Here is a 27,487-nt window from a genome sequence, read left to right as displayed (position 1 = left end):
GTCTTTGGTCTAGGTCGTGCCGTGTGAGGCTTGCTATTCAGAAAACTGTTTCTGAAAACTCCTACAACAACAAGCTAAGTGACCCAGTGGTTATCCTATCATCTCGGGGCCCTAGGGTAGGGGGTAAATTGGTGGGCACTTGGCAGGGTGAAAAGCCAGCACAATAAGGTGAGTCGGTGAGTGTGATTTTGGCCTAAGTGTATTGCGTAGAATTAGCAATATTCTCTCTCTCTCTCTCTCTCTCTCTCTCTCTCTCTCTCTCTCTCTCTCTCTCTCTCTCTCTCTCTCTCTCTCTCTCTCTCTCTCTCTCTCTCTCTCTCTCTCTCTCTCTCTCTCTCTCTCACACACACACACACACACACACACACACACACACACACACACACACACACACACACACACACACACCCACCCACCCACATACACACTCACACACACACACACACACACACACACACCGTCTCGCACAACATTCATTACTCCGCTGATGCTCGTCAGTAATCGTTTCTTAATGTTCAAATATAGAATCAACATCGCAATAGGATGGAGAAGAAAGTGTTGTCGCAATGAGCCTCAGCGGTGTCCAATAACACAGGTGGAGGTATTTAGCGTAGATTAGGGAGCGGGGTAAAGCGACTCGCTAATTGGCGCTCTAATGAATTGGAAATGGCAAATTCGTAATACAGGAAATTGGTGCTCAACGGATAAATGAAGGACAAGTGGATAATTAGTTGCTGTTTTGCTGCACATCTGTCCTCCTCCTTCTCCCCTTCCTCCTCCTCCTCTCTCCTCCTCCCTCTCCCCCTCCTAATATTTGCCATCCGTCTCCTCCTCCTACTGCCACCTTTCCTCCTCCTCCTCCTCCTCCTCCTCCTCCCCTTCCTCCTCCTCCCTCTTCTCCTCATATTTGCCATCCGTCTCCTCCTCCTACTGTCCTCCTCCTCCTCCTCCTCCTCCTCCTCTTTCTCCTCCTCCTACTCCTCTCATTTCCGTGATATCGTGTTTGTCGTCTTGTTTGTGTGTATCTCTGTATCAGTGTTTGTATTTGTGTGTGTGTGTGTGTGTGTGTGTGTGTGTGTGTGTGTGTGTGTTACTATGCGTTTAATATTCTAACGATCATCAATGCCTGTCCCTTCTCTCTCTCTCTCTCTCTCTCTCTCTCTCTCTCTCTCTCTCTCTCTCTCTCTCTCTCTCTCTCTCTCTCTCTCTCTCTCTCTCTCTCTCTCTCTCTCTCTCTCTCTCTCTCTCTCTCTCTCTGTTAGATTTCATCCTTTCGGTGTTTCGCTTAATAACAGAATACCTTAATTACAACGTTGAGGAGCAGGTGAATAGAAAGAAAAGTAGATTGATACACCTGTACTAGGTAGATAGATTGATGGATAGATACTTACAAAGACAGACATATAGATAGATAGATAGATAGGTCAGCGGACACATGGATAGATAGACAGATAAATAAATTGATAGATATAGATAAGCAGGTAGAGAGATAGATAGTTAGATAGATAGGTAGATAAATGGATAGATAAATAGATGGACAGTTGCATAGATAAACAAACAACCAAAAATTAGTTAATGGGTAAACTGAAAATAAATAATTAAAAAATAAATGACCCGATCTTTTGAATTCTCTCTTGCTCGCTTTTAATTAGTGTAAACCTGAAACGTGATCACTGAGTTTTATGTTTAGTGAGGCGTGGAGAGAGAGAGAGAGAGAGAGAGAGAGAGAGAGAGAGAGAGAGAGAGAGAGAGAGAGAGAGGAGGAGGAAAGAACAAGAAGAACAAGATTATAGTGATGATGATGATGAGGATGAGGAGGAGGAGGGTAATGATGATGATGACCATCAGTAACAAAACCAGTAACAACAGAAAGAAAAAAAAAGAAGGAGGAGGAGGAAGAGGAGGAGGAAGGAAAAAAGGATCAGTAGGAGATGGAGAATGAGAAGGAAGAAGTCACAATGGAACATAAGCAAGTGTAAGCAGGAGGCACATAATGCAGTGAAGCGTATCGTTAATCACTTCAATTATTGCTCTTCAGTGATTCACGGAGAAGGAACGGCTTGATAATGAGGAGCTATACAGTTAATCGTGTGTCAGGGGGAGGGGGCGCGACGCTTTGCTGAACCTAAGCCACACGGACCAAGGCAAAGCGAACTCGCATGCAAAACAACATAAAGCCAAGCACAGTATACATAGATACCAGCGTCACTCTAAAAATATCTTACCGCGTCATCAACAGGAAGACACAGACTATTAATTCCAAGCCCTCGAGGTAGCCTTTTGGAGCGAGTGTTAACTTGTGCACTTTTTCATCCCTTGCGCTGGTAAACTCTGGCAAATCATTTTTCTTTTACTGTATTTCCTCTATCATATGCCTCAAAACTTTCTTTATCTCCAAACGGGTACAAGACACCTCTAGCCTTAATTTTTCTCTTTTCTTTTAAGCATTTTCCATTTTCTTGTTGGGAGCAGAATGTTGTAAGCTATTTTTTTAAACCTTAGTATACCTCGTCTCACCGTAATTAAAGGGCCTACACATAAAAAAATAATAGTGATAAAACTGGTACATTTTGGTGATAAAATGAGTGGGTGTTGAGGGGCGGGAGAGTGTAGGTAGGTGGCAGGAGCAGGAAGGGACAGGACGGGGGCAGAAGGCGGAAGGGGCTGGGGGAGGGAATGGTGGGGTCGGCAGGGAGAGCGTCATCGACACCATTCCATCTCCGCTCCTCTAAAACGCAGGCCGCTAATGATGCAATATTTCGCCCCTTCAGATTACCCCGAGGCACAGCTCCCCTGAGAGGCATCGCCGCTAACCTCGCCTCTATTTCATCTCTAATGGCTTGAACACACACACAGGCTCGGCTCTTCATCTCGTCTAGGTACATCTGGTCTAGGTATTGCATCGGCAACGTAAAGGGAGCTGGAATCTATCTAACGTTCGCTCTAAAAGATAGAGTACTCTTATTGTATGCTTGATAGCTTCTTTTACTTATGAACTGTAATATATATTTCCTTATTATTTTTTTTTCACTTACACATCTGTCTATTTTCTCACTTTTTGTTTGATTATAGGGATACACTGAAAACTAATACTTAGATGGAGATTGCAGACATGATTCTCTCTCTCTCTCTCTCTCTCTCTCTCTCTCTCTCTCTCTCTCTCTCTCTCTCTCTCTCTCTCTCTCTCTCTCTCTCTCTATCTCTCTCTCTCTCTCTCTCTCTCTCTCTCTCTCTCTCTCTCTCTCTCTCTCTCTCTCTCTCTCTCTCTCTCTCTACATCGGGTTGGAACCAAAAAATTAGAGGTTTGATTACGAAATGTGTGACGTCAAACTCTACAGCTTCTGGGTGATAAAATCGCGTCAAACCTCAAATCCCATAGCAATGCATTGACGTAACAAATAAAGCGAGCAGAATGCAGGGCTTAAATTAAGAGACACCTCTGATTCAAGAATAAATGTGTAATACTTTCACTGTTCAATAGTTTAGTCCTATCCCACTTGGAATATGCGGTACAGTTTTGTCTCCGCATCATTCGAATGATATTGTTAAATTAGATGGTCAGCGTAGGGCAACAAAGATGATATCTTTGGAGTTGGCGCCACTATAAAACACTTACCTGCGCCACTCAAACAGTTAAACTTGCATTCTCTAGAAAGGCGAAGGGTGCGTGGAGACATGATAGAGGTTTACAAATGGATGAAGGGCTTTAATAAGGGGGATATTCATAAGGTTTTGTTGGTAAGAGAACCGGGTAGGACATGAAGTAATGGGTTTAAACTGGATAAATTCAGATTCAACAGGGACACAGGCAAAAATTGGTTTACTAACAGGGTTGTGGATAAGTGGAATAGGCTTAGCAGTCATGTGGTGAGTGCCAATACAATTGTCACATTAAAAAATAGATTAGATAAATTCATGCACAGCGATATTAGGTGGGGTTACATACACGGGAGCTTAGGTTCAAAGGAGCTGCCTTGTACAGGCCTACCGGCCTCTTGCAGACTCCTACGTTCTGATGTTCTTATGTTCTTATGACGGGCTGGGGCCGACTACCATTCAGGCCACTCAAGAAAGCCTACCGGTGCTATAGGCTGGCACGTAAAAAAAAAAAAATATATATATATATATATATATATATATATATATATATATATATATATATATATATATATATATATATATATATATATATATATATATATATATATATATATATACACACACACACACACACACACACACACACACACACACACACACTCGGCTGGCGTTGCTAAGATAGTCATTTCTCATTCCTCAGATTCTCGGTTTCTCACCAGGTGTTGGTTGCACTTTCATTGCTCCAGTCGTAATAAGGAAAACGAGTTCTTTTAGTTATTTTCTCCTCCCGCCTCTTCCTCTTCTCGTAAATAAAGGTGATTCTTGTATCGAGACAGACTTCTCGCCTTCCTCTGTCCCTCCCAGCCTCAACACCGCCCCAGAATCGGCCGTGGTTGTAATATAATGTTATCGTAAATTCTCAATTACAGTTTCCCTGTGAAAAATGCCCGCACTCATAACTCATCTGCAAGTTATCTTTAATATCCCCCTTCTCTTTCTCCTCCTTTTCCTCCTCCTTCCCCTCGCCTGTTTTCCTCTCCTCATTCTTCTTCCTGCTCCTACTTCTTCTTCCTTCATTTCCCCTTTCCCCTCGTCCTTTTAAACTCCTTTCATCCCGTATCGATATTTTGCCTCTTGAGAGTTTAATTTATTCCGGCGGTGCGTCTTGGTAGAGCCAGGACGTGCCTGCCGGTGTGAGAGACAAATGTTACGCGCATAGAGTCTTGCAAAGCGCCACTGGGACCGTCCTTGCCAAAGCTTTAAAATCGAAGTCAAAACGAAGCACCCATTACACTGGGCCGAAAGAAACACGAGGCGATTGTTTGAACGCCACTCCCACGACCATTGTTACATGCGAACAATTAGTCCAGAGTAATTGGCCTTTGTCTGAAGGGCGACCAGAGTGAGGGTCAGGCACTTGGTTCACACCTGCGACACCCTCCCTCCCTCCCTCCGTCCCTGGCTTCCTCGCTTCCCTTCATCCCTTCAGCCCTCACTCACTTCACTTACTCACTCATCGGCTTACCTCCCTCCTCGTGTCCCTTCCCTTCCCTCCATCCTTTCCCTCCCTCCTCCCTCCTCCTCTATCGTGCCCTCTCCTGTCCTGCCCTGTCTCTTTCCTCACTCCTCCATCCTGTCCAGTTCCTTCCCATATCTCCTCCCTGTCTTACCTCCTCCCTACTCTCTCTTACTCCTTCCCTTCCTTCATTTAGTTCCCTCACGGCCATATCTCTCTCCTCCTCCATCTTCCTTTTCCCTATCCTTCCGTGTCTCTTCTCTAGCTCCCCCATCCTGTCGAGTTCCTTACCATATCTCCCCTCTGTCTTACCTCCTCTCTACTCACTCTTGCTCCTTCCCTTCCTTCCTTCATTTAGCTCCCTCACGGCCATATCTCCCCGCTCCACCATCTTCCCTTCCCTTATCCTGCTCTGTCTCTTCCATTCTGTCCCGTTTCTTCCCTTTCCTATCCTCTGTCTTACCTTCTTACTCCATAGTTTCTCACTCCTTCCCTCCTTCCTGTCGCTCACTCTCGACCCTACCTCCCTCCTTTTCCATCCTGTCTCCTCCTATCCTTCCCTTTCTCTTTCTTTCTTTCAACACCTTGCCCTATGCCTATTCTTCCCTCTCCTGTGTCTTATCCTCTCCTCCATCGGCTACTCTCTCTACCCTCCTTTTTTCCTCCATTCTGTCCTGCCCCTTCCCTCCCCCTTCCCTCATCCTTTGAAGCTCCTTCCCTCCCTCTTCGACCCTACTTCGCTTCCTCCTCTCCCGTTCTGCATCCCTCAGCTTATTCCTTCTTAGCTCGACCTGGGTCCGTCATAATGTTCTCTCCTGCTCATTCCTTCCCTCCTTCCTCGGCCTTACTTCCCTCTTCCCCCATCCTCTCCATTCTCATCCCATTCTAGTTTTCTTTCCTTCCCTTCACTCATTGGCTTGAATCTCTTCTCTTTCACTCTCTCATGTCTTTTATTTCACTTCTCATCCCTTCCTCACATTTCTATCCTGTCTTTTCCTTCCTTCCTGGACTCGATCTCCCTCCTCTGTCCTCGCTCCTTTTCCTCCTTTCCTTTCATTTCTAAGCCACTAGGTCGCGCCCTTTTCTTCCCCTCCATCCTCTCTATTCTTGTTTACTCCATTCTCTAGCTCTTTCATCCTCTTTTTGCTCTCAATCCCTTCGTCTCTTCGTTTTCTCCTCTGTCTTTTTTATCTTTTTATTCCTTACGTTCCTCTTTACTTTTCCTTCCTTCCCATCACTATTTTCCTATTTCTCTCCCCTCTTTCCATCCTCTATTCTGTCTTTCCTCATTCGATCCCTTCTTTTATCTATATACTTTCCCTTTTTTATCCTTACTCTATTTTCTCTCTTCCTTTCTTTCTCAATTTCATATTTTCTCCAGCTTTTCCTTTATCGATCCTACGTGTTATCTCCATTTCTCATTCACAGGCTTTATTATTGCTGATTAATTTTTCCCTCACTCCCTTCCTCCCTCCTTCTCTAGAGCATAATATCTTACTTCTCTGTAATCCCCATTCATCAACATAAGCTAAGTCGCCCCAGCTTCGTTCCTTCAGACACTGGTCTTCATCTTTCTGTGATCCTCTTCCTTTACTCCCTCGTGCTTTTCTCTATTAAATAAAATTCCCTTAATTTGTTTTGCTTCACCAGGTATGTGATGACTTCCATTATGTTTTCGCAACTCTTAGCAGACAATGATTATTAATTAACCCTTACACTGACAAGCTGCCGTTCATGCGCGCATCTCGACATGACCGTCATCACCGCATTCTCTTCTCATCTACATATTTATATTCAGTGAAATTTCTGTACATTAAACGGTATTTTATTTTCTAGTACAGTACCTATAGTTAGGCATATGAATACATTTTACTTTATACCTTATGATGAACATGTTTTCTGAAGAAAAAAATAATAGACAGTGATGTTGTAGCCTAATTTATGTAATGTATGTTTCATCTATATTCTATTCTTATACTCCCTCCCCCCAAAAGGTGTGCATATGTCATCATCAATACAGTACTTCATTGTTATGTTACAAAGTCATACGTAATAATGGAGCACTGTACTTTTGAGGAGAAACAATGTCGAATTTATTTCCTGTCAAAATTTCGTCTTCGGAGGCAGCAGTTCCTTACCAGGCGTGCGTTCGAATTTTTGGCAGAAGCCTATAAAATAGTATGTACACGTAAAATAAAATAAGTGTTCATGAGGCAACAAATGCTTATCAGAGCGTGTAAAACTAACGTGTACCTTATAATCGATTCAGCTGCTGAAAGGAATGGAAAATAACGAAATGAATTTATTGTTTCCCAGGCTAAAACGCACACACGCCTCAAAACGACGGTTACCAAGAATAACATGTGTTTGCTAATGAAATATATATATATATATATATATATATATATATATATATATATATATATATATATATATATATATATATATACACACACATGGATACACACACATACACACACACACGTACCGCACCATGAGCTCGGCACGGCTCACACCTCTCTCATGGTCCTGTATAATAACAGCCATTATGTCTGCCACCGACAGCATCTTCAGCTTCCTTACTGACGTGGAAGACACAGCCTTGCCCTTAGAAGCCATAGTAGAATAACTAAGGCAACAATAAGGGCTACAGAGCGAGCAAAAGCTGAGGGAGACGCTCAGAGGCATTCCTAGAGTATTTGATACCTTGGGCGGAGCATAATTTTGCACACCCCTTCCCAGGTATATATATATATATATATATATATATATATATATATATATATATATATATATATATATATATATATATATATATATATATATGTGTGTGTGTGTGTGTGTGTGTGTGTGTGTGTGTGTTTACCTAGTTGTATTTACCTAGTTGTGACATACGGGAAAAGAGCTATGCTCGCGCTGTCCCGTCTCCATATCCGCTCTTGTCCAACTTTTCCTTCAAATCATGAATGTCTCTTGCACAAACCACCTCCTCCTCCAGCCTATTCCATAGCTCAATGCTTCTGTTTGGGAAGCTAAACTTTTTCACATCACGCCTACACGTGGTCCCCCTCAACGTCTTTCCATGTCCTCTCGTTTCTCTCTCGTTCCACACACACAGCTCCTCTCTGTCCAAATGCTCCACTCCGCTCGCCACCCTGTACACCGCTATCAGTTCTCCTCTTTTTCTTCTTCTCTCCAGGGTTGTGAGCCCCATGCTATTGAATATCTCCTCATAAGTCCGATCTATAAGTTCCTGTACCATTTTAGATGCCACTCTCTGCACTTTTTCCAGCTTTCTTATGTTCTTTTCGTGAGGAGACCAGACCACTGCTGCATACTCCAACCTTGGCCTTATCATTGTAACTATTATTTTCTTCATCATTTCCTCGTCCAAATACACAAATGCCGTCCTTATGTTCCTCAGCAAATTCATAGTTTGTCCCGTTATCCTGTTGATGGGTTTGTCCGGTGACATGTTCTCTGAGACAGTCACTCCCAAATCTTTTTCTTCTACTCCTCTGCATATTATCTCACTTCCCATCTTATTCTTCCACTCCTACCAAACTCTATTTTTTTACATTTCCCAAGGTTGAACTCCATCTGCCATGTACCAATCCACTCCCATATTTTATCCAGGTCCCTCTGCAATGCCTCACAGTCCTTCACATCATTCACTCGTCTCAATAGCTTTGCATCATCTGCAAACAAACTCACATAGCTGGTCACTCCGTCCACCATATCATTTATATAAACAGCAATCATTATTGGCGCCAACACCGAACCTTGTGGGACCCCACTCATCATAGGGCACCAGTTGGAAACCTTGTCCCTGATTATCGTCCTCATTTCCCTGTTAGTTAGGAAGTCCCCCAGTCATTTAATCAGTCCATCACCCACTCGACCCCTATTTTTAATTTTCCAAATTAGTCTTCTGTGCGGTACTTGTTGAATGCCTTTTTTTTTCAAATCCAGGTACACTCCATCTCCCCAGCCTTCCCTCTCTTGTATTAAATCTCTCAACCTTGAGTAATAACACAACAAGTTGGTGACACAAGGTCTCCCTCTCCTGAATCCAAGCTGACAATCCGAGATAGTTTTCTCACTTTCTAAGAAATCCGACCTGTTTTTAACCAGCCTCTCGCATATCTTCGCAACCACACTAGTGAGTGATACCGGTCAGTAATTTAATGGCTCCTCTGTCTTTCCTCCCTTAAAAATTGGTACTATGTTCGCTCTCTTCCAATCTTGTGGTACCTTTCCTTCACTCAGGGAGGCGCTCATTATGGACTGCAGTGTCTCTGCAAGTTGCTCACTACATTCTTTCAAAATCCATCCTGATACTTCATCCGGCCCTGTCGCCTTTCTTACATCCAGCTTGTTCAAGCTTTCCTTGACCTCCTGCACCGTTAACTGTATCTCCTGCATAACCCTTCCTCTTTCCTGGCCCGGTGGTTGTACAAATTATTCTTATTTTTTGAAAACTCTATTGAAACTGTTGTTCATCACTTCTGTCATCTCTGCTGGTTCCTCATATGTAGTTTCATCCATTTTCAGTTTATCGATTGTTGCTCTATTCCATAATTTGCCGTTCACATGTCTACAGAATAGTTTGGGTTGGTCTTTGCACTTGTCTATTATATCTTTTCATATTTCCGTTTTTCTTCTATTTTAATCTTTGTATATTCGTTCCTTGCTTGTTTGAAATCGTTCCACGAGTTGATTCTTCTTCGTCTCCTCCATCCCTTCCAAGCTTCCTCCTTTCTCTTTCTAGCTGCCTCGCATCTTTTGTTAAATCACTCCTTTTTACCAACATCCTTTTTGGTTACCTTAGGGACATATCTATTTTCGGCTTCCTTGTATAGTTTTAAAACTCAGTAGTTACTTCTCCCAATTTTGTGATCCTCTTTTCTGTCAATCGTTCTCTTTTCTTTTACTTCAAGTGCACAACCGCATGGTCGCTCTTTGCTGTTGGACAATCTACTTTAAGATTTTCTATTACTTCTAGCTCCTTTGTAAATACCAGGTCTACTTGATGCCTCGCCTTCTTTCCCGAATCTAGTATGTTCCTTAATCCACTGAGTCAGTATATGTTCCATTGCCAGTTGCAGGAGTCTTCCTCCCCACGACTCTTCTGTTATCTGCGTCTGCCAATCATCCCATTCTACCTCCTTGCAATTAAAATCACCCATCATAATTATTTTCTTACACTCTCTCAACATTCCATCCAGGCAACTCACTGTGTCTTGTATCATTTCTTCATATTCTCGGACCTTCCATGCATTGCTTCTTGGGGGCACATACCCTACAACATACTGCCTCCTTCTTCCTTCAGCACCCACAATTTTCACTTTCAGTACCTCTGCCAAGCCTTCACCCTCAATCACCTCCTCCATCCTAATGCCTTTCCTTACCATCAACATCACACCTCCTCCCTGTTTTCTCTTTCTGTCTCTCCTCCATATATTATATGCACATTCTCTAATCCCCACCACCTCAATTGGGTCACACAAGTTAGTTTCCGTCAGCCCCACAATATCACGTTCTTTGTCTCTCAAATAGTCGTTAAACTCTATCCACGATGACATTATTCCATTGATATTCGTATATGACACTTACCATCCTTCCTCCTTTTCTGTTAGACTTTTTCACTTTTTCCTCTCGTCACCATGAACCACTTCCTCACTTTCATATCCATTACTCTCCAAAAAGCTTCTTCTTTTCTTCTTCCGATCTCTTCTCACTTAAATCACGAACCTTACCTCTAAGTTCATTCAACTTTCTCTCTTGTTCATTCAGATCTTCTCTCAGCCATATCATTTTGGTGTCTTCTTCTCCCGGTAGCTTCCAAGCTCCTGCCAGGGCCTCTTCTGCTTCGCTCTGTGCCTTAAATCGTATCCTAATTGGTCTATCTCTTTCTCCATTGTATTTTCCAATCCTATGACAGTCATCTATTTCTTTCACGAAGTCTCTTCCCTCTTCTCGTACCCTTTGCACTATCTTCTTCACTACAGCTTTCAAGTTGTTTTCCCTCGCAGGTTTGCTTGGGGTCTTCTCCTCCTTGGCACCGAACACAATGACGCTCTTCTTTTTCTCAACCGTGCCTCTTACAAGTACCTCATTTTCTTTGATTACCTTCACCACCTTCTCAGCCATCCTCTCCTCCAACTGCTCCTCCACAATTTTGCACCATCTCTCCACCATTGTCAACTTTCTGTTCCAAATGTTTAACTCTTTGCTCCACTTCCACTTTTTCATCCTTTCGCTTCTCCTCCCACTTATTCCACTCCTTATTCAACTTTTCCACCGAATCCACGCTTTCCCCTTAACCTTAACCCCTCCGAGCATTTCACCAGCTGATTCTCAAGCTCCCCCACTTTATTTTCTAAATCAGTTATCTTTCTCTTGTCCTCCTCTCTCTCCCTTCTCAACTCACCATCTTCATCACCACTTCAAAATCACTCTCTAACCCTTTCACGCTTCTCTGCAATAATCTATTTTGTAACTCACTGTTCTTTTCTTCGAATCCCGAGAAATCGGCCACCAGATCTTGTTTACGTGATGGCGGCGTAAACAGCCCAATCTCGTTATCGGCACGGTTTTCCATTTTTTTTTTCCACAATCCACCAATACAACACTTTCTCCTCCTCCCCTCCTCCCAACCTTTTTCCGGGAACAGCGCCAGTAATACCCTCCCCCGTATGTCACAGATTATAGGTAAAATAGGCAAAACATTAAAAAGCTAACACGTTGTCACAAAGTCAAAAAGTTAAAAACAGTTAAAATCACTCGGGGCTCCGTCCTCCCGCGTCCTCCCAGCGCCAGCAGGGTAAAATAGGTAAAAGATTTAAAGTAAAAAAGTCAAAAAGCTAAAAAGCTAAAAGCTAAAAAAACTAAAATCTGGAACCTTTCGTGAGGTGCCTCTCTATCTTTGATAGCACGAGAACAAGCGTGATTAAACCACGGCCTTTTTAGCATGAGGAGTAGAGAAAGTTCGTGGAATGTGTGCCTCCATTCCAGAAACAATCACTTCTGTGATGCGCTGGGCACACACAGAGGGGTCTCTCTCCTGGAAGCAGTAATCATTCCACAGTAAATCGGAAAAGCACATCCCCAGGTCGTCCCACCGAGCTGAAGCAAAATGCCAAAAGCATCGCCTCTTCGGTGGGTCCAGAGGGTGTACAGGAGCGATAGGACAGGATACAGAAATAAGGTTGTGATCGGAGGAGCCCAACGGAGAGAACAGTTTGACAGAGTAAGCAGAAGGGTTAGAGGTAAGGAAGAGATCTAGTATGTTGGGCCTGTCTCCAAGACGGTCGGGAATACGTGTAGGATGCTGAACCAACTGCTCTAGATCGTGAAGGAGAGCAAAGTTGTAGGCTTGTTCACCAGGCTGGTCAGTGAAAGAGGATGAAAGCCAAAGCTGGTGGTGAACATTGAAATCTCCTAAGATGGAGATTTCAGCGAAGGGAGAGTGAGTCAAGATGTGCTCCACTTTAGAGTTCAAGTAGTCAAAGAATTTTACATAGTTAGTAGAGTTAGGTGAGAGATACACAGCACAGATGTATTTAGTAATAGAATGACAATGAAGTCTTAGCCAGATGGTGGAAAACTCTGAAGAGTCAAGGTCGTGGGCACGAGAGCAAGTGATGTCGTTGCGCATGTAGGCGCAACATCCAGCTTTGGAGTGAAATTTAGGATAGAGATAGTAGGAGGGAACAGAGTAGAGATTACTGTCAGTAGCCTCAGAAACCTGTGTTTCGGCGAGGAAGAGAAGATGAGGTTTAGAGGAGGAGAGATGGTGTTCCACTGAATGAAAATTAAAGTGAAGACCGCGAATGTTGCAGAAGTTAATAAAAAAGAAAGTTGGAAGAGGTATCAAGACACCTCTTGGTTCGGAGGCCGAAAGTGGAGTCTGCTCTGGAGTCCCCAGACGGGGACTTCGAGGCTGCATTATTAAAAGCCATTTTGAATTTTGAAAAATTTCGGGAAAGTGGTGTGTGTGTTGCGTGTATGTAGTGTGGTGTGAAAAATAAGAGGATTTGTCTTTAGAGAGCATGCTGAACTATTCTCTGGTGTAGATGAGACAATAGGGAAACGGAAAGCGGTGGCTGAGTGGTAGCGTGCGGGCTCCACATTCACCGCGTGATGGACGACGCGGGTTGGAATCCCCACGCTACCACTTGGGATTTTTCAGTCACCGCCGAGTGGCCTAAGACTACCCACATGCTGTCCTGTAAAGCACCCATCAACCCGGACTCTAGAGGAAACCGTCCAAGTGAATCAAGGAGGAGTTCCGGGGGTCAGCATGAGCCCAAAAAAGATGGCGCCACTATAAAACACTTGCCTGCACCATGACGAGCTGGGGACGACCACCATCCAGGCCCCTCAAGAAAGCCTACTGGTGCTAAAGGCCGACACGTAGAAAAAAAAAAAAAAGGTCTTTGGAGAGCTTGCAGCACCCTCCTCACTTCCCGTATATACCTCACCGGGAGTGGCTTGCGCCCGTTTCGGTAGGTGTCTCCCAATCTACTCCACACAAATATGAAAGTTGGAAAGTTTCGTTTAGTCGGCGCAACATCTGTGGTCACATGATGGAGAGAGACAGACGGGGAAGGAATTATAGGAGAAAGGAACAGATCCCAGGAGACGGGACACAACCCCCGGAATACCTGGTACCCATTCACTGCTGGGTGAACAGGGGCGTAGGGTATCGGAGAAGCCGCCCAATTTTTTCCACTCCGCCCGGGAATCGAACCCGGGCTCTTTCGATTGTGAGCCGAGTGTGCTAACCACTGCACCACGAAGCCCCCTAACCACACAAATATGAAGCTAAGTGCGTAAGTAAGAGGAAATAAGATTAATTAATGTTTCACTTCTCGTCAGCACCACCACCACCACCAAAGGATCATCACCACAACACCAGCATCACCACCACCAACAGACGTAACATCCCAGCACACTTTTCACGGAGGCCCGGAAATTAATTAAGGGAAAATACCACCGCCAATAATAATAATCCCGCGTTTAATCACATCACGGCGCGGGTTACTCATTGCCGCCGCTGGACGCGAGTAAAACAGCTTCGCGCGCCCGCCGAGACACTAATAGCAGCATAAAAGTCTTCTGCAAATGGAATGAAAGAAAAACGGGAGGGGAAGCTGTTTGTTAACGTCACCCATTTATATTTTTTTTGTCGCATGAGAGAGAGAGAGAGAGAGAGAGAGAGAGAGAGAGAGAGAGAGAGAGAGAGAGTGCAGCCAGGGATTGCTCGTTCGTGTGACGTGAGCTGGGTCACAGAGAGAGAGAGAGAGAGAGAGAGATTTACATAGATTTACATAGAAAATCAGACCACACAGACCCCATGGTCCAGACTTGGTGGTCTGTCCTTAAACCTAAAAGTTTTGTTAATCAGAAGACTCCAAAACGTTGCATTTCTACTCTAGTTGATATTAAGTTGAAGGAAGTGACGGTTTGAAGGAGTCAATCGTGTTACACTGGACCACTGATGATGGGAGCTTATTCCATTCTCGCACTACAACGTTGGTGAAGAAAATTTGGGGTGCAGTGAATTTTTACTTGTCTACATCTTTTTACGCCATTGTTCCTCGTGCGCAAAGTGTCATCGATCATAAACAATGTTGATCTGTCTACATTCGTGAAACCATTAAGTATTTTAAAACATTCGATCAGTTTTCCTCGGAGGCGACGTTTCTCAAGAGAGAACATGTTAAGGGTAGAAAGCCTTTCTTCGTAGGATTTGTTGCGCAAGGAAGGATAATTTTCGTTGCCCGACGCTGAACACCTTCTAATTTAGCAATATCCTTTGCATGGTGAGGAGACAAAACTGTACCGCATATTCCAAGTGGGGTCTGACTAAACTGTTGTAGAATTTGAGGTTTGACGCGACGATTTTGACCCCAAGTCCTTGACGCATTGAACGCTTTTGAGTTTAACGCCGCGCATTTCGTAATCAAACTTTTTATTCCTCGTTTCAACTTGAAGGACCTGGCACTTCTACGTGTTAAGCATCATCTCCATCTATCTCCGACCGCTGAATTTTTTTGCAATCCTCTTGGAGGCTTGCCTGTCTTCGTCAAGTGAGAACGAGTTACCAATCTTTGTGTCGTCTGCAAATTTACTAATGCGTTTATTGAGTCCAACATCCACGTCGTTGATGTAAATAATGAAGAGCACTGGGCCAGAACCGAGCCCCTGAGGACGCCCACTAGTGACGCCTCCCACTCTGAGTTAAAATCGTCAATCCTACCTTTGTTGTCTGTTGCTCAATTCAATCGATCATCATAACCTGACCGTCAATACCTATTTGTTTTAATTTGTAAAGTAATTTATGATGCGGGACTTTATCAAACGCTCTGAAATCAAGATAGACTACGTCCAGTGATTTGGTTACGTCATAAACAGTGAAGAGGTCGTTATAAAAGGTTAATAGGTTTGATAGGCAGGATCTTTTGTTTCGGAAGCCATGTTGTGAGTCCCCAGAGAGAGAGAGAGAGAGAGAGAGAGAGAGAGAGAGAGAGAGAGAGAGGGAAGGGGAGGGGGAGGTTGCAAGTATGGTGTGAGGGAGAGATGAGAAGTGCACAACTGTAGTACCAACCACAGAGCAATATACATGTATGGGTATATAACTCTGACAGCCACCTATAATGCTCAAAAGTCTAGACCAGTGATTCTTAACCTTTTCGGAGGCGCCGAACCCTAACGAAAACCTCTGCACAGTAGCCGAACCTTTCAAGTATGAAGAAAAAAAACATATAAGTGGAATAAAAAATGCTTCAAAGTTCAAAAGTATATTAATTTTGGATGATACAAAGAATGGATTCCATTTCAATTCATAAAAATCTGAAAGAAAATTTGCTTAGAATTCAATTGCAAAAGTGCATTGTTTTTCGAGAGGGTCTTCGCCGAACCCCTGAGACTGGCTCGCCGAACTCCTAGGGTTCGGTCGAACCCAGGTTAAGAATCATTGGTCTAGACACACCGTTCCGTCATATTAGGGGAGAAAAAAGTTGATATATAAACCACTGCGAGAAACTGAGCTAAGGTTTAAAAATAAACTACCGTCATAACATAGACTGAACTCCAAGCTTTACATTAACAATATCATATTTTATTCTTATACCTATTTTATTCTTATACATATAAACCGCAAAATCCTGTGATATAGCGAAAAATCCGCGATACGATACAATTTAAAAATCCGCGAAATACCGAGACCGCGATAAGTGAACCGCGATATGGCGAAGTATTAAAGATGTGTGTGTGTGTGTGTGTGTGTCATGCATGGCCATGGTCATATGATGGACTCATATCTAAGGAGGTTTAATTAAATAAACTTTCTCTGACATATCCAAGTGGGCAAGACGTCTTATAAGTGCTTTTCCTTCAAGGTCATAGCCTCGGAAATGAAATTTCTCCACTTGTCAACTCGACACAATCTTCCAAACAACCATCCCCTCTTCTTCAATAACACTCAGCTGTCCCCTTCTTTTACAATAAACATTTTTGGTCTATCCTTAACTCAAAATCTCAACTGGAAACTTCTTATCTTCTTTTGTTAAATCAGCTTCCTCAAGGTTGGGCGTTCTGTATCGTCTCTACCAGTTCTTTTTCCCCTCAGATGTTGTCCATATACAACAGTCTTGTCTGCCCTTTTATGGAGTACGCATCTCATGTGTGGAGAGACTCCACACGCAAAGCCCTTTTGAAAAGAGTGGAGTCAATGGATCTTCATCTCATCAACCCCTTCCTCTTACTGACAGTCTTCTACTTTTTAAATTTCACTGCAACATTGAATCTTTTTTTATCTTCTATCAAAATTTTCATACTAACTGCTCTTCTGAACTTGCTAACTGCATGCCTGCCCCACTCCTGTGGCCCCACTCTACACGACTTTCTTCTCTTGCTCATCCCAATTCTATCCAAATCCCTTATACAAGAATAAACCAGCACCTTCATTCTTTCACCCCTTCTGCTGGAATACTCTGAAACAGCCTTCCTCTGTCTGTAATACCTCCTGCCTATGACAAACTCTTTCAAGAGCATATCAAGACACCTCTCCTGAAATTGTCTTCTTGCCTCTCATTCCTTTTCTTTTGCTGGAGTAGCACCCAGTGGGCTTTTTTGTTGTTTTGATATTTGTTCTTGAGTTGCCTCCCTTACTGTAAGAAGAAAAATAGCCCTCCACTGTATTTACAATGTTTGATGTGCCCAGAACCTACAAAAGGATGGGCATCACTGATCTGATGACTGGATTGTTCTGGGTGTCTGTAATTCCACTTTCTTGCATTGTGATAATAGAAACCCAATAGGAAGGAGCAATCATCTTTTTTCTCGTATTCCAAACAAGCCATAATAAATACATAGGTATGTAGGAAGCAAAACCAAAATTTATGAATTCTATTTATATAAAATCTCATACAAACTTATTTATAATCTTATATAAAAATATTGCTAATACTCCATATATGTACTTCAAAATGAAATCATTCTATCACCACTGGTACCAAGAAATCTAAAGACACCTTCTCTAACTTCCTTGAATGGCAGTGTTGGAACATACCTATGCATACAAATACCTCATTGCTAGCCCTGAGTTCCTTCGTTGGAGAGAATAACACTGTAACTTGTTGATTTTTTCTATCATTAGAGGTTGTGCACTTTCCAACCCTACTCATCAGATGCACCATGAAAGGGTTAGCCCCTCAGCTATCTCTCGACGGATGAGGCGCTCAAAAAAGAAAAGGTGAACTCACCACCATAATAAAACGGGATTTTTGGTACCACCAGAAGCGCTTTAATTTTTTTCCATAGCTGATGGTGAGTTCACCTCTTTGACTGGCTATGAGTCATGCATTTTTCTCAAAATATAACTTTGGCTAGTTTGCCTTTTCTCTTTTAGATGCCTTATTCCCTCCTCTCCTTCATTCCACTCCTACCTTCCTGACCCATGAGCAATACATTATATACCAGTATATATATATATATATATATATATATATATATATATATATATATATATATATATATATATATATATATATATATATATATATATATATATATATATATATATATATATATATATATATATATATATATATATATATATATATATATATATATATATATATATATATACATACAGTAAACACTCGATATAATGGACTAATTGGGGGGAACTTAGTCTGTTAATGCCGAAAGTCCATTATAAGCGGCGAAAATTAAAAAAAATGTAAAATAATTCAGCAGGTGTTTTGATAGAACAGTGTTGCCACTCATGCCATGGCTACTTGGTGCGACGAGCAGGAAATTTAAAAATCCTAAAAAAATTCTTACATGCCAATCCGCATAAAACTGAAACCGTACTATTGGAAACCGTACTATTTGAAGGACGACTGTGTATATATATATATATATATATATATATATATATATATATATATATATATATATATATATATATATATATATATATATATATATATATATTCTCTCTCTCTCTCTGCCTCATTACTTGATGGAAAGGAGTTCCTGGTCTCGCTGCCACAGCCGACGACACAAAAAGTTGAGCGTTGGGGCAATGTGTGTCATCTCCTGGGCTGGATCAGTAGGAGTGCCGCCGAGTCTCAGGACTGGCACTCCTCTGGACGACTCAAATGCCTCCACCTCTGCCTCTGTCATCTCACGCTTTGAAAACTGGTCCCACCTGCAGAGAAATCAAAGCCAAAAAAATGTAACAAAATTAAAGAAATATTACAATAATTTCATGGCACACCATAAGATTCAATAAGTTTTATCTTCCATGGTTATTTTCATCCCCCCTTTTGGTCACCTGCAGGCATTTTTTACATGTGCTGAAATATTTTATTTCCCAGTCAAATTTTCACCCACATAAACTACTTCTATCCTAATAAATATTATATCATGGTTGTAGTTTGACGACATAATAAAAAATACAAAACAACTCCTTATAGATTCATTCATATACAGTACCCTCTCGAGTTTCGCGCTCGCTTTGTTCCAAAGGTATAGCACTAAACTCGAGGATCGCGAAACTCGAGGTATTGAAAACACTGAAAAAGCGCTTATCTGTTCCGACCTGTGGAGTTTATTTATTTTTATTTTTTTTCATGTGGGCTATGGCGCCAGTAGACTATCCATCTGGAACTGATGGTCGGCCCCGTCTCATGCTGCCCGCCCTGGAGCTCAATTTTTTCCCTCCTTTACTCCCTTGTTATCTCAAAAACGTACCTTGGAAAAAGGAAGAAAACAGGAAGAGAGAACAGGTCGTTTTAAAGCCACAGATGAAGCCTTACGATTGGCCAACGGTTGGACGAAATCGGCCACTGTGACACCGCCTCAAGGCAGTGAAGCCGCTGATAGGGTGAGCGTCGGTGATGACGTCATCGGACTCCTAGCGAATCATAAGCGCGTTTTCAGAACTGTCAGCCAATCGTAAGGCAGCCGCCTTCAACTGCGGCTTCAAAACGACCCGTTCTCTCTCTCTCTCTCTCTCTTGCCATAGCCACAATATTTGGAGTAAAATGCCCAGTGTGATACTACCTTTAAAGGGAGTGTGCGTGACGCCGATGGTAAGTAGATGTGACCCGTACGTGTCAAAGCAGCGCGAAACTCAGGGTGATAATGCGCAAAATTCAGGATGGTAAATGTCTTGCCACATTATAGATGCATCTTATACTCCAGTGCGTCTTATATGGCGGGAAATATGGTGTGTGTGTGTATATATATGTATGTATATATATATATATATATATATATATATATATATATATATATATATATATATATATATATATATATATATATATATATATAGATATATATATATATATATATATATATATATATATATATATATATATATATATATATATATATATCTTTCATTTTGCAGCAGAGTCTATATATAATCAGTCTGGAATGCATCAGGTGTGGGAAAACTATATATAGACATGGACTATTTGCAGCAGTTTATATATATGCAATTATTTCATTTGGTGGTACACCCTTCCTCCCTGCCACTGGAAACATTGAATGGCAAAAGTAACTTCCATTCTAACACATATTAAAGACAGCAAAAGAAGGAACAGACGCATGAACATATAATTGTTATATCTCAACATTTTCTTCTGGTGGAAATTAGAATTTGATGGATGGATTTACAGTAAACTGGTGAGCTACACCTAAGAACCTTTCGTTTCCACATTCTCTTAGCTGCACTCTTGGATGCCTCTCATCACGAACAAATCAGTTCACGAACAAATTTTCCGAACAAAAAATGTCTCAGGTGACAAATGGTGTCTCGAGCTACGAACACGAAGCCGGCAACATCATGTGGCGACAAGCCAGAAGTATTGGTGCGATGCGGGAGGAGTGTTGCCAGATTAGCTATTTTTCGGATAGATTTTTGACGAATTTAGCTGAATCTAGCAAGAAAATATTGCTTTTTAGCCGACAGCCAGAAAAGGCAGCCGGAAACCCACAATATTTAGCCCTTTTTTAGCCAATGTTTGGCAATAAAGAAAGAATGGGAAGGCGGTGGCTGAGTGGTTAGCATATCGGAGTGGTGTCCGTCAGCTTTGTTTACATACACACAGGGGTGGATGAATTTCGGCATGGTACCGTGTCTATTTTCGACTGTTTGTCATAGAATGTTTGCAGGTTGTCTCATTTATCACATTTACTGACATACAAAGGGTGTAGGTTATCTCATCACATTTACCTGCATATAAGGCGTGCAGGAACAAACTCATATTTCAAGCATTTTTCAAATTCAAAACATATGTCATTTACTTTTATATAAAATAAAACTTGGGTGAGACAATGTCGGTAAATGTGATAAATAAAACCTGCACCCCTTGTATGTCAGTAAAAGAGATAACCTGCATCCCTTGGATGTCGATAAATGTGATAAATGAGACAACCTGCACCCTTTGTATGTCGGTAAATGAGATAACCTGCACCCCTTGGATGTCGATAAATGTGATAAATGAGACAACCTGCACCCCTTGGATGTCGATAAATGTGATAAATGAGACAACCTGCACCCCTTGGATGTCGATAAATGTGATAAATGAGACAACCTGCACCCCTTGGATGTCGATAAATGTGATAAATGAGACAACCTGCACCCTTTGTATGTCGGTAAATGAGATAACCTGCACCCCTTGGATGTCGATAAATGTGATAAATGAGACAACCTGCACCTTTGTATGTCGGTAAATGAGACAACCTGCACCCCTTGGATGTCGATAAATGTGATAAATGAGACAACCTGCACCCTTTGTATGTCGGTAAATGAGATAACCTGCACCCCTTGGATGTCGATAAATGTGATAAATGAGACAACCTGCACCCTTTGTATGTCGGTAAATGAGACAACCTGCACCCCTTGGATGTCGATAAATGTGATAAATGAGACAACCTGCACCCCTTGTATGACAAGCAGTCGACAATAGACACAGTGCTGTGCCAAAATTCATCCACCCCTGTTTGTATGTAAACAAAGCTGACAGACTAAATCAAGGGGACAAGACTCGAAGCCACACCAGTCCAACGTTACGCCGCGTTCTCTGGATAATCTGGATTCGGATCTGCTACTACCACCTGGGATTTTTCAGTCATCACAGAGTGGCCTAAAAGTCTAAGACTACACACATGCTGTCCTGAAGACCACCTAACAACCCAGATTCTAGATGAACTGTTCAAGGGAAATCAAGAATGAGCTCCATCAGGCCCTATCAAGAAAGCCTACCAGCGGCATAAGTGAAAACGTTAAAAAAAAAAAAATCATCCGAAATCCAGTAACGGATTAATTAATTTTACATCGATTCCTATGGGGAAAATAGCTTCAGTTTACAAACATTTCAGGTGACGAACGGCCTTCAGGAATGAATTAAGTTTGTGAACCGAGGTTCCACTGTACACTATGCTGTGTACCTATTACCCATGGAGCATGCAGGTTTAAATCCCCCAGCAGCCTGAGCAGGAGCTGTTATTGACAGGAAACACAGCTTTTATTTATGGCTCGCAGTCTGAGACATGCCATTGGATGAGGGTGAGAAAACTTATGCTTACACAAAGACTGATGCCATTGGAGTAACTCTTTCTATTTTAAAATATTATTTTTGTTGAATATAACACAAACAGCATCATGGGTTAATTTTCACGGTACATTAGTTTCACATCATAGTGCGCCATTCATATCTTCAGACTTAAAGAGCAGACTAAGTAAGTTGAATAGAAATGAGAAACACCTACTCCTTAAAGCTTGTGTTACATATAGGTCCATCCATCACAACATTTAAATGACATTCTTATCAAGTAGTGTGAAAGAAACAAGTGAAAATCTTCAGTACCTTGTGAGAACCACTGCCACTGCTGCCCTGTCTGCTGGCTGTGTGGCCTCTGCTACAGCCCTCGGCAAGTCTATCCACCCTTCGCGATCACTGGCAGAACAACACACCAGCATAGCATCCACAGCTTCACGACACGCCTGCACCATATCAATGCATTATTTTTACACCACAGCCTCAGTCACACACTATCACAAGATTACCCAAATCCCTAAACACTCAAATCAAAAGTTTATAAAAAGGACATGGGTAGCAACAAAAACAGGTGACATTGAGAGAAACTGAACTCCTTTATGGTACAACTCTTTGAAAAGACATACAAATACAAACATACAGGTAGCACATGGCTGTACTGGCGGGTGCTGGCTTCTCCTGCATCCCAAAGCTCCAGGCGAAAGAGAATGAGTCTGCTGCCAATTTTCATTGGCCAAAAGACACTACTGCACTGCACACCAACTGTCTCCACATGCTGACTTGGTACCTATATGCAGATGTGATGTTAATTTTGCAAATCCTTCTACCAAATAAGTGAAAACATTATAGTTTCTATTGCAGTTCTACTATCAAGTGGCCATTTTTTCACATGGCAAAAGAGGATGAGTTGTGATAAATGAAAAAAAGACACAATAAGACATCTCTAAATATGTATCTCAGCAAATTGAAAGACATTGGGCTTTTGTTAGCTATATGAATGTTTTACTGGCAGCCCTTGGGAAATGGACAATTCCACTCTCTTGCTGTGGGGGCAAATTTCTGTTTTTCAAACATCCACAAGTTCAAGAATCAATGAAGCGGAGATGAGCACCATTGCCACCCCCGGCTTATCGCATCCCCCCAACTTTACCTCTTCCTACTTGGATTCAGAAATTCAATACTTCTAAAATAAAAGATTAGCAGCATTTTTGGATGTAAATATAACTAGAGGTAACTTTAAATTAGTGGGGTGGACATTCTAACTCAGAAGACATAACTTGTACAAACACCATATTGACATGTTGACATCACTCAGTTACATACTAGTTTACTAATGATAGTTAACTAACCTCTTGTCCTGTCAGGCGGTTCATAGTCCAAGTCTTGCCTGAAGCCGTCTTCCCACAAAGGAATATCTTGTAAGTGACATTTGGCACAGAAGGTGGGACGTTAGGTTTCTCTAGGATTCCTGGAAAACACTTTAATGTTGTACTGAAAGCAAGTACTTTGAGGCCATAAGCTTGGCAATGAATTGTAGTAATAATTCCCTATCAAAGAAATTATTTTATTTTTTGTATTTAAAGCTATGAAAAGAGGCAAGCATAATTCATAGCATCTTATAAGGCAGCACTAAGACAAAGGTAAAAGGCTGGGTAAGTGAATGGTTGAGCTGTATGTTTTCAATAAAAAAGGCAATGGATCTGAAAACGAGAACTGTCAAATATATTTTTTTATTATATGAAAAACAATTTGCAGACTTTTAAATTTGCAACTCACCAAAAAATTTTCTTTTGTTAGTGCCTGGAATCAGCAGCTTTTTCTGGTAGGCCTTACTCTCCCAAACGGGCCCATCTGATGCCATCCTGCCTTGATCTCCCAGCCTGCCTCAGAACGCTACTGGAATGCTACTTCTCTTGAGAATATGATCAACACCTGAGGATATTACAAAAGCTGAAGCTACAAAAACTAATACCCCCAATATATATTAATGCAGTACCCCAATATTGCTCTCTCTCTCTCTCTCTCCTACTGTTGCATCTCTGAAATGAACAGTTCAACATGTAGCGCAATCTTGCAAATTACTCCACCTCATCTTACTGTTGTTATTTTAGGACAATTTTATTTTTCTTTGTTTTTTATCTCTTTTAGCACTTGACCTCTTCTTAGGAAGCTTAATTTTTTATATCATAGTTTTATTCTCTTTTATCTCTCAAGCTCAACCTGTACAGATTTTAGCAATTATCTCATTATGAAGCTTGATTTTATTGCATTTTATTTTGTTTTATAACTCAGGCTTTGCATGAAATGATTTTGTTATTGTTTATCTGATGACTCTAAGGCTTCTGTCTTCAATTTAAATCATCTTTCAACTACATTTACGTATGTACTTTTTGATGACCATTGTAAGATGGAAAATAAACGTTTGACTTTGACTCTCTCTCTCTCTCTCTCTTAGAGTACATGGTTATTCTTGGAAGGTAGATGCCAGAAAATGCCAAAAAAGAGTTCCTTTACTATGATATGGATATGATTCAATTCTGATGGGCAAAGTTACTTGGTGAGATGTCTGGTGCACCATAGCTCTTTAAGTTGCCCCACTGTATTGATAAAAAAATTAAAAAATCCTTAATAATGACACCTTTCAAAACTGACCTTACAACCTTGAGAGATGCACAGAAATGAGACACCCTTGTTACTACAAAATAGCTCCCTTCTCACAGTAACTCACAGTAGTCTTCTGGAAGAGGCCCAGCTCAGGCCAGTGTATCCAGCTCTGGACTTTGAACTGAATAAGTGGTGGTGGTGGTGGTGGTGTCAATTTGAATAATATTATTATACTGAATTTTGGCTCTAAAGTTATATAATAACTCTTGGCTACTCCATGCTTTATCTAAATTACTCTCAAATTTAATAACTGGTTTAGAGTCTATCACATACAGGGGTAGTGTATTCCAGTTATTTACTATTCTGTTACAAAAAGAGTTCTTCCTTTTATCCATCTTTGAGCTTTTCTTCACTATTTTCATAGGATGTCCTCTGGTTCTACCATTCTCCCATAGCACAAGAATATCTTGGCATACTTCCGGATCGTACACTCCCGTCAGGATCTTGAATGTTTCTATCATGTCACCTCGTGCCCTTCTATACAATAGTGTGGGTAGTTTCAGTTTCCTCAACCTCTCTTCATAGCTCAATTCCTTCAGTGTTGGTACCAGCTTGGTCGCTCTTCTCTGCACTCCTACAGCTTCTATGTCCTTCAGCAAATACGGTGCCCATACTTGGTTCGCATACTCCAGGTGTGGTCTGACTAGCACCACATAGAGCGACTTAAAAATGTCTTCATCCAGGGATACAAAGGTTCTTCTGATTAGACCCACAATCCTATTTGCTTTATTTACCTTTTCTATGAGATGGTTTGAGAACTGTAACTTGCTGTCGATTATTACCCCTATATCCTTTTCAGAGCTTGTTTCTGTTATCTTTTCATTCATGCTATATCCATTATTTCTTACATTACAATTTCCAATACGCATGGATTTACACTTTTTTGGATGAAATACTAATAGCCATTTTTCCGACCATTCCCTCATACAGTCTATGTCCTCTTGAAGAAGCTTCATGTCATCCTGGGTTTTAATTTGTCTGTAGATTTTGGTGTCATCTGCATACAGGTATATTTCACTTCCATTCTTTAATATTTCGGGGAGATCATTGATGTAAAGGATGAACAATAAGGTCCCACCACAGACCCCTGAAGGACACCACTTTTCGCATCATGCCATTCTGATTTTTGGCCATTCACTACTACACGTTGTTTTCTGAACTCCACAAAAGCACCAATCCACTGCAAACACTTTTCTCTGATGTTGTAGCTTCTTATTTTTTCTAGAAGTCTCCTGTGTGGCACTTTATCAAAGGCCTTCATCAAGTCACAGTAAATTACGTCCACTGCCACTTTCTCGTCTAATATCTGAAGCACCAATCCACTGCAAACACTTTTCTCCGATGTTGTAGCTTCTTATTTTTTCTAGAAGTCTCCTGTGTGGCACTTTATCGAAGGCCTTCATAAAGTCACAGTAAATTACGTCCACTGCCACTTTCTCTAGCTACCCACAGAAAGGAGGTGCTATGCCATCATTACCACCACAGCAGGAGCCTGCCACCCACCCACCCTCTCTCCAAGCAGCACAGCACCTCAGGGGTGGACCAGGATGCTCCAGTCTGGCTCCCTGGAGCCCGCCAACCCCTTCTAGTAAGGGCACTATTGATGCACCTCACCCTCCACCTCACTCCACCACCACCACAACCTATCAGGCCACACTCCCCCATCCCACCCTGGCTGGACATATCCCACATGGTGTCCCTGCATATCCCTGGCCTCCCTCCTAAACCATCCTCCAGCATTGTGGCGGCCACACACTTCCTCCAACTCGACAGGACACTCTACCACCACCACCTGAAGATCTACACGGATGGGTCACACTCCCCATCGCCACCCTCCACGGCATCAGCCATTTATGACCCCAGAACCAGCACCTGCAGGACGTGGAGACTCCCCCCTGAGACAGACGTCCTGACGGCCGAGCTGTACGCCCTGCACTAGGCCCTCGCACACCTCCACACCACCCATGCCAGGGGCAAGGCAGTCATCTATACAGACTCCCTCTCGTCACTTCACCTCCTCCTCTCCCGCCACCCAACATCCTCGACGGCCCTGGCCCACACCACCCAGCGAGCCCTTCTCCTCCTAACATCTGAGGGGTGGGAGGTCACCCTGCAGTGGGTGCCCTCACACTCAGGCATAAAGGGCAACAACATAGCAGACGCCGCCGCCAAGATGGCCCTGGCGGACGTAAACATCACGCCGCTCCCCCTGCCACTCTCCACGGCCAAACGCCTAATTTCCCGCACCTGCCGCGCCTCCTGGGACGACACGCTCGCCAACACCCTCCGCATCACCTCCATGGGTCAATACCGCACCAACTCCTCCCCACAGCCGTGGGTACAGAAAACGTCCCGCGTCCTAGACGTGGCCTTGACGCGCCTTCGCCTGGACCACACACGTCTCGGCGCTCACCTCCACCGCCTGCGCCTCGTCCCCGACCCTCACTGCCCCTGGTGCAGGACCGCTGAGGACACCATTGAGCACCTGCTGCTGCACTGCCCCCGCCACCACTCCCAGCGAGTGCTGCTCCGACACCAACTCCGCGCCCTGGACGTGCCCACCTTTGACCTCCCTACGTTGCTGGCGGCGGCAGGCGTCCACCCATCACGACAAGAA

The 27,487-nt window shown here is 42.5% G+C and overlaps 1 protein-coding gene across 7 annotated transcripts; it reads right to left on the bottom strand.

Moving 5' to 3' along the window:
- Window positions 1-18,266: 18,266 nt before the first annotated feature.
- LOC126997097 (ciliogenesis and planar polarity effector 2-like) lies at window positions 18,267-27,262 on the bottom strand. Of its 7 annotated transcripts, none has more exons than XM_050858159.1 (6): window positions 27,118-27,262; window positions 23,983-24,138; window positions 23,556-23,674; window positions 22,847-22,993; window positions 22,516-22,652; window positions 18,267-18,842 (listed from the first exon to the last, which is right to left on the bottom strand). In XM_050858159.1, exons 2-6 carry the CDS (start codon window positions 24,065-24,067, stop codon window positions 18,647-18,649), a joined length of 684 nt encoding a protein of 227 aa, XP_050714116.1. In that variant the 5' UTR covers window positions 24,068-24,138; window positions 27,118-27,262; the 3' UTR covers window positions 18,267-18,646. The 7 variants fall into 7 exon arrangements, with proteins under 7 accessions (XP_050714116.1, XP_050714118.1, XP_050714114.1 ...); XM_050858161.1 differs by lacking the exon at window positions 27,118-27,262 and adding an exon at window positions 27,000-27,080; XM_050858157.1 differs by lacking the exon at window positions 27,118-27,262 and adding an exon at window positions 26,959-27,061.
- Between the last annotated feature and the right edge of the window lie 225 nt (window positions 27,263-27,487).

Source organism: Eriocheir sinensis, chromosome 11 (genome assembly GCF_024679095.1).
Source record: "Eriocheir sinensis breed Jianghai 21 chromosome 11, ASM2467909v1, whole genome shotgun sequence".
Classification (NCBI taxonomy): Eukaryota; Metazoa; Arthropoda; class Malacostraca; order Decapoda; family Varunidae; genus Eriocheir; species Eriocheir sinensis.
This window is presented reverse-complemented; position numbering and strand designations above follow the sequence as displayed.